An 8,659-nucleotide genomic window follows, 5' to 3' on the forward strand; every position below is an offset into this window, starting at 1 on the left:
TAATTCAACTATAGAATCATTTGTTTGTGTTCATCTACCCATAGGTCAGTGCCTGTTCAGCAGATTAGATTTGTGTTGATTTATATGCCAGAAAACTGTCAGGGCAAAAAGATGTAAGTAGTTTACCTGAGGTTACATAAGCACCAAGAATGATCATTACCAGAGAGAAGAGGTCAGTGTCTCTCTGCCTTTCCGAAGTGCCTAACAGTAAACCAAACTCCCATAACAGATTGTAGAGAGATGAAAAAGCATAACCATTTCCTTTGACATGCCATGAACCCATATCCTTATTGATAGTATTCTGGGATTACTTATATTTTCTGAGGAACATCTCTTTGTCTGTCCTTTTCACTGTCCTTGTAACTAACTCTTTCTAGAATCCTGAATTATTTGGAATTGTTAGTGGTACTGACAAACACATTTTGTTCATTTATTTGATGTGGATTTTCTAAGTGTTTTTTTAATGACTTGGGTGCTGTTCATCATCCTTAAGGAAACAAAAACCACATCATGGCAATTTTATAACAATTTTTTTTTGTCTACATGTTTCCTTGGCAAACAATAGAACTTGTCCCAGCTTAAAGAGCCCATCATATTTCTAGGAGAGGTATACAGTGACCCTTGAGGCTTCATCTAGTTCTAACCATTTGAGCTTTCAGCTATGCAGCTGATAATAAAGTCCAGATAGGTCAGACTTCAGCATTTCAGGACATAAAGAAAGGATAGGGTAAGAGGACATCACCATTGGGAAGCTACCAGAAACCCTAGCTTTTCTCAGTGGTTCCTTCTGAGGAAAAGAACCCCTGTTGAGTAGGTGGTCTGGATACCCATAACAAGGGATGCCTAACAAGGGACACCCTTCTACTGCCATGGGTTTCAATATATGGATATGACAAAGCCAAGAACACTTGTGATAAGAGCATAACACAACAGATTAGGAAGGAGGAATGTAAGCTGCCTATTTCTGACCTTGTACCTTCTCACTGTTATTTTCCCCTGGTTTTTATCCTTTTCTTCCCTTCCCTTCTATTCCTGTATCTCTCTTCCTTTTCTTCTCACTCCTGACCTCTGATCATTTCTCCATCTCCTCATTCTACAGTCAGAATCAAAATGTCTGTCCTAAAGCACTTTGCTTTGTCTCCACATATTTCACAATTGAAGAACATTTGACTTTTTTTCTCGTTCTCTGGGCTTAGCGATCCTGACATCCCAGTTCCTAAGTGTCTTCTTTCTTATTGATTACTGCTGCTTATGTTTACATGCTGGCTATCAAAACTTGGTGCCAAGTATATCTTAAGTCCTCTGGTCCCATTATTTTCTGCTGGTTCTCTCCCTCTCTTCCCCTATCTCCAAACCGGGATTAGCTTTGGTCTGTCTCCAACAACATCAGACATCCTTCTTTTCCAGTACACCCATGCATACCTTAATCTCTCATGCCGATTAGGCAAGGTTAGAAGCAGTCCAGTGGCAGCAAAGAGGGAAGGGCCAGAGGGAGCTGGAACAAGACGTTAAAATAGCATGGATTCAGCCACACCATTGGGGCCTGACAGAATTGATGGTCCACAAAGTAACCCAGAGAGTTCAGTTAGGGGACAAGTGAGAGGCTATCTACAGCTGTACTTCTCTTTTTATTATGCTTTTCCAGAGGAGTCTGTATTCTTTCACTGGTGGCTCGGAATCTCAGAAGGCCTCACAATGATCCAGGCCTCATTCTGCCCTTTGTCACTGTGGGCCAGCAGGGTCACAGAATCCAACAGCTGAAAGAAACCTCAAAGGTCATCTAGCCCACCTTTATAGGAATTTTTTCTACATCTCCAGCCTATGCTTGAAGACCGCCACTGGGGATGGAGGATGTCACTGCTTCCTAACCACTCATTTTCACTTTTGGACAATTCTAATCATAGACATATTTTTCTTGACCTGAAACCAAAGGTAAAAACTTCTCTGCAACTTCTACTCCATACTCCTAGTTCTACCCTTTAAAGCCAATGAGAACAAGTTGAATCCCTTTTACATATAATAGTCCTTCAAACATGTAAAGATTGCCCAAACTTGTCAGACTTCCCCCAAATGTACTCAGATTTGCCAGGTGCTCCTTTAGGTCATCTGAATCCTTCACCCTTTTCCAGACAAGGGAAGAAGGCATCAGTGACTTGCAGTTCCCAAGAAATCCTAGAGACATCAAGATTTGTTTGAGGACCCAATTCAGATATGGACCATGGGTTATTAAGCTTTTTTGTGTCATAGCCCCTTTTGACAGTTTGGTGAGGATCGTGGACTCCTACTCAGAATCATGCCTGTTGCCTTCATTCCTAATTGAAGGTACTACCAAATTTTATTTGAGGTCAGTAATTTTATTAATTGAGGTCAGTCAAATTTTATTAGAGGTCAGTAAAAATAAAGATGTCATTTTTTTTATCCAAGTTCCTAGACTCCCCTAAAATCTATCAACAGACCTCTTGAGGGTTAGTGGATCCCAGGAGGATTCCTTGACATAGAAAATCTTGTAACTGGAAAGAACCTTCCAGGGGTGGGGAATCTGCAGCCTTGAGGCCAGTCCTCCAGTATGGCATTTTGACTGAGTCCAAGTTTTACAGAATAAACCCCCTATTAAGGGGATTTGTTCAGTGAAGTTTGGATTCAGTCAGAGGGCCTCAAAGCCCACAGGTTCCCCAACAAGATCTAGTCTAAACCTTCACTTTACATATGAAAAAACTGCCAGGGTAACTTATCCAGCACCACCTGACTAGTTAGTGGCAGTCATTGGTCATATAGACCTATCCTGCCTGAAGACCAGGTAACCCTGGTAACTCTCATCCCACAACCCTACTAGGGCTTATACAATTAATAAAGGCTCCACTCCCCAATAGCTATAAGATACTTTATTTTAACTCCAGGAAGGAAATGCAATGATTAGGAAACCTGTCTTAGAAGTTGACAACCACACCGCCATCCTCTCTGTATCCCTATGCTAATAGGAATTTTGTCTCATCTATCTTTTGACATCTGGGACCCCATCCCTTGGGATCCCAAATATGTAACACTGAGAAATGTAAGGAAACAACAGTAACAACCACAGATACTTCTTAAGCACCCATTATGTGCAGAGCTCTGGGTTAGGTACTGGAGAAGATACAAAGTTTAGAAAAGACATAGTCTCTGAAACACAATCCTAGAAGAGATTTCATCTTCTGAGCCATGCTTCACAATCTCTACATTTTCCCCCTGGAACTTAAAAACAAGGAACAAAAGTAACTCTTAGCCATAAAGGGGGGAAATGAATCCTTTATTAACTCTCCACCGCTGTCCATATTGCAATTTGTAGTTATGCCAAATGAGGGTAATTTGCATAAATAAATTGAAGTACAGTAATTTACATTTTTTTTTTAATTTGCTCTTAACCTGCCGCTGGAACCTGTCACTAGGAGTCTCTGAAAACTTCCCCTCTCTGTCTCTTAGATACAGAGTGATAATAACCTGTTCTTAGTCGCACCATTTGCATCTACAAATGGAGTTAACCACTTTAGTATCCTACAGCCTCAGAAAATTACAGTCTGGTTAAGAAAGAGAGATGTGAGGGAATGACTGCTCAGTAATTCACCCTGTGGATAGTGTTCATGGAGGCATTACCCCATTAAAACCTGGTCATTTTAAGTAGGCTGAGAGAGTTAGCACTTAAGGTTCCCATTAGAAGGGAAAGGCTTAAAAAGTCCCTGGGTCCAGGAATTCCATAATAGGAAGCTTTAAGGAAATTTACTATGTACACATTCCTTCTAGGTTTCAGTGTTTCCAGAATGGACCCATAAAGAATGAATTAATGAAAGAATGAATGAATGAATTTCAGCTTCTTCAGACTATCAGCAAACTGTTGGCAGATGGTTTCCCAAAATGCTCACCTAAAAAGTTGCCATCAGTAGATACAATGAAACCCAATTCTATCTTTCACATAACCAATGAATGTCATTTGCTGCCAGGCAAGGCTTAAGGGACAAGGAGAATATTCGGGAAGTAACTGGGACCAACCAATATATGAACTAGATTGGAAGTTCTAGAGGACAAGCATCTAATGCCTAGCTCAATATCATACACATTTTAGGTTGTCAATAAGGATTTTTTGATTTGATGACTTCGCTAAATGACTTTAGCAGGTTTTTAAGCTAGTCTCCATTTGGATCACATTGCAGAAGGGGATAACCCAGAGGATAATCAGGCCTTAGAGTAACTTGCTTCTTTTTTGTGCTCCATGCCACTGGATGGAGCCAAGAGAAGGCTTCCCTAGTAATTGGACTGGACAGCCTGCCTCTAAGGTCTCTTCCAGCTCTAATCAATGATTTTATGTTGTTATTCGGGGGGAGCGATTGCATCTTGTTTACTAAGTCCTACTCCCCTGTAGCAGGGAACAGGGAACTTTGCTCTTAATGCTCATCCTGGTTATTATAGAAGAGCTATGTACACCCTGCTCCTTTGGCAACACCAAGTCACTCTGGGAGTCATCAGAGTCTGGCCATCATTTGTTTGGCACTGGAAATCATTGCAAAAGATTTTCTTCATACATTATTAAGATACATAATGAAATGTCCTTTCTGCTGGTGTGTGTGTCTGTCTGTCTGTCTGTCTCCTTGTCTGTCTTTTGGGGCTATGCTTTAGCTTACTGGCTGAATACCAGTGATCCCAGACAAACCAGGAAAATGGATCAACCAGAAATCACCTTGGCAGCCAATCATGATTGTGAAGCAGAAGCCCAAAGTCCAAACTGTGTTTTCTAAATGGCCTGCAGATCCTCTATCTCCTTTCCTTCCTTTGACCTACTGCCACCCCACCCTTGCAAATACAAACAAACAAACAAACAAAACCAAACTATGGAAAGAAAAGGAAAAATCAGTTGAGAAACCTGGTAACAGAGAATTTTGTTTTCAGCCTTTAAAAAAAATGTCTAGCTGGGCACATTTTCATTGTGTAGAAATTCCATCCCATATTTTCTTTCTTTGTACATTAAAAACAAAAACACGAGAGCAACCATCTGAAAGAGGAAGGTAAAAACTAAAAAATGTAACAATTCAGATCTCCTAGAAGGCCTCTGTAGGAAGCCTATCACAGTTAATTTCAGATCCATAGAGTGGGGGCACCTGGTAATCTCTTTCTCCAAAGTAAACTCCAAAGCATTATGGGAAGATATTAGCACAGGAGACCTACCTATAGACCAATTTACTGGGTCCTCTATTGTCAAATGAATCCAGGAGTCAAACCCCAGAGAATGGCATTTAAGGAGTGTCCAGAGGAACCGTGCAGACATGGACCTAAATTCTAGTAACTGAGGAGAGTTATTGCCTAGAAAAGATATCAGCCATCTTGTGTGAAGTCTAAGTTCTGGGGATCAGCACTCTTGAAGGTATAGAAGGGGACTTCTTTCCTCAGATTCCACAAGAATCAATAGATCTCAGCCCTCCTCAAGACGTAGAAGTCCATTGCCCAGTGTTTAAGCTTCTTTGCCTAAAGAGAAGTGGGAAACGATGAGGATAAAGCATAAGCAAAGCTTTCCTCAAGAGAGGAAAGAGAGAGAGCTTTGACAGCCCCATAGCCCAAGCTGTCAAGTATTGAATTGGGAATCAAAGCAAGCAGATAACATGATTTACATGTCTAAGATAGGCTGGGCCAGAGACTAGTCAGTTTATCTAATCCCTAATTAGTGGCTAGACAGAGTCTTGGGGTAAAGGAAGTTCTTCCTAATGCTTGCCCAAGGGGGAGTAAAAGAGAGCTCTAAAATGATAGCCATACCCAGACAACTTAAAATTCCTGGGACAACTTGGAACCTGACAGGCCTACTCTTTCGTGTTTTGTGTTTTTTTTGTTTTGTTTTGTTTTGTTTTTATTTTTTTTATTTTTTGGTTTTTTGTTTTTGCCACTTGCTTCCTTTTGCCCTCTTCTGCCACAGTGTTGCTCCTGTGTTAGCCAAGACCTAGAATACTAGGGCCTCTTCACTGGAGACTTATTACAGCTTATCTCTGTCTGCCTTCCTTTAAAGCCAGCTGAACATACCCAATGCTCTCCCTCTATGGTAAGACCAAACATACAGACCACGCTCCCAGCTTCTGTGACACTCCTAACACACTTCTCACTCTGTTGTCCACCCCAGTCACAAGAATCTCTCTGAGCCCCGAGTTCCCTCTGCATGAACCCACTGTGTCATGTTTCCATACCTGCCTGGTGTCACATGAGCTGTGAATATGCTGTGTGGTGGTGTTTTTACCTTCATATGTCATGAGCTTTCCTTTGGGTGAAGCTTCCCTGTTGTTCTGCCTTTCTAATGAGCTACTAGGAGAGAATAAGACCCAGAGACCATTTCCTGTTAGATACATTAGTAACTCAATTGGCTATGCTATCTAACTTTGATCCCAAATGGAGGGAATAATGTTCCTAGTCCAGCTGGTCAAGAAAACTGAAGAAAAAAATTAATTATTTTAAGCATATTAGGGGTTAATGCACTTATTTGCCTACCTTCTTTTCTAAGGAGCAAGACTGAAAGACGATATATGTCCAACTAAGTGGCATATTGGTCCCCTTTGAGATGTTAAAAGAACAAGAAGGCCTCCAAACATGGTAGAGTACTCCTCTATGCAGAATTTATGAGAGAGAAAAAACAGACAAGAGTAACACTAAGAAAACATGGAGGGATTGCAGTCTGCATCAGAGACTATTAAAACAAAGATCCAATAAATTACTCAAAGTAATTACTTGGTTTCCATTTCCCTTAAGGATCCAGAGAGGAAAAGGAACTTCTTAAACTAGGATTAATTACCAAGGGAGAGTCAGACATTTCTCTGGCTTCTTTAAGACTAGGCTAAATCTCCCTCCCATACCCTGGAGGCATGAGAATGGTGGATTAGATCAGGATGGGGTGAGGGAGCAGAGGGGAGGCTACTTACCTGAGGATCCTATCATTTTCTCCCTAGGGAAAAAATAAGTCATGAGACCTGTTGTTAATCTTTGTGTTTATCTGAGGAATTGCTTCCTATGTAATGTTTACAGATGCACACACTTTGAAAAGGCCAAGCCAATTCCCTGTTCTAGCCTAATACACTAGGCAGTAATACTGAGCATCTAAAGGCGAGACACATTAGGGACTCATTAGGATTAATCAATTCCGCTAAACAGTTCTCCAGTATAGTCCATCCTGGGTCCTATGCCTCAGGTAAGAGGAAACTGACAGAATCTGTGCTTTGGATTTTTCTAGCCCTTGGCACAGAGATGGACCTTTGAAGCCTATTACATCATAATTCATTTTATTAGAAGAAATTACAATGGCCCAAGAAGAAATGTGTTTATCTTACAAACTGAGCAGCATTAGCAAATTATAGCCAACAGGGAGAGTGCTGAAAAATAGAATAGAGTTCATTCTGCAAGGTTTGGTTAGTTTTTTTAAACTCATCAGAATGAGATGCCCCAGTGGCATCAACTTCTCAAACTCCTGACACTCACAGCTGGACCTCTACACTTTTCCTTCCCTCCTGAACATGGTGAAACTGACAACCAACCTACAAAATCTTATGCTTTCTCTTCAAATGCCTCTGGGGAAAGACAACCTCTTTTTGAGAAAAGAATATTGAATTTCAAGCAGATACACAAGTGATAGAAATAGGGATTATAGACATCAAAGACTTCAAAATATACAGGCTAGAGACCTAGGGATATAAGAAAGATTGGTTGCCTACCATCACCCACCAGGGCCTCCTACAGTCCACCAGAGACACCCAGACTATTCGAATTGGAAGGAACCAAAATACCAGAAGAAGAGATGGTGGTTTCTAAACTTACTGTCTCCTGGAGTGGGCCGAATAACTGGGTGGAAGAAGTGTCTTTTCCTGAAGGATCTGGGGAGTAGAACAGACATCCATTTACTGAGATGGTTAAGATATGATCCTCTCCAGAGAAAAGCATAAACACCATTCCATTGTGTCTCCAATTTTTTATTAGCCTTTTATAGGGTCCATTGTCCCATTTTGAGTAAGAGTGAGGGTTAGATACAAATAAAGTTTCTATCCTCCATATATGGAGGCATATATGCCGCCAAGTTATTGCTGGTCAACAAGCCATGAAGTTGGACAAATATTGCCTATAAAGTCTCATGTGCATTTCAGTGCATGTATCTGAAGCTTGCACACAGCTAAAGACTTGCTAGGTCTTTTGCAAACCAACCAGAGGAAACAGTATATTGGTGAGGTCAATAGTAAGACAAACACAGCTGCCCTTGGGCTGATGAGTTTTCCTGTTTTGTGGGAGATGTGAAGAAATGTGGGCTTGGAAGCAACAACAGGAAATCCAGTGAGTCTGTTCTCTCCTGGTCCTGACAGCAGGAGGGGCAGTGGCAGGGGTTGGGTGAGCTGCACTAGTTTGGGGTGGAGGGGAGTAAGGACAGATACACAGACCATTCTTTGAGATACTTCCCACCTGAGCAGAGCAACCAAGCTGGAGAGAGGGAAGAGAGTCAGTTCCAGAAGCAGAGAATGAGTGGGGAACTCACACCTCACTTTCCTGGGCACTAGTTGTCCAAGGTCCTGGGGCAAACCAAACTGAAAGTCCATCCTTCAGCTCACATTGGAGCCACAAACCCTAAGACTATTTTAGTCTTATTTGTCCATCTCTTCCTTCATACCTATCAAAA

The 8,659-nt window shown here is 41.4% G+C and overlaps 1 protein-coding gene across 1 annotated transcript in view; it reads left to right on the forward strand.

Moving 5' to 3' along the window:
• CACNA1C (calcium voltage-gated channel subunit alpha1 C) overlaps window positions 1-8,659 on the forward strand; it is a 752,540-nt gene that overhangs the window by 698,239 nt on the left and 45,642 nt on the right. Inside the window, exon 32 of the mRNA XM_027857289.1 lies at window positions 6,023-6,055. Coding sequence (XP_027713090.1) covers window positions 6,023-6,055 — 33 coding nt within the window. The remainder of the gene's footprint in view (window positions 1-6,022; window positions 6,056-8,659) is intronic.

The sequence above is a fragment of the Vombatus ursinus genome, unplaced genomic scaffold (assembly GCF_900497805.2).
Source record: "Vombatus ursinus unplaced genomic scaffold, bare-nosed wombat genome assembly UNPS02012082.1, whole genome shotgun sequence".
NCBI lineage: Eukaryota > Metazoa > Chordata > Mammalia > Diprotodontia > Vombatidae > Vombatus > Vombatus ursinus.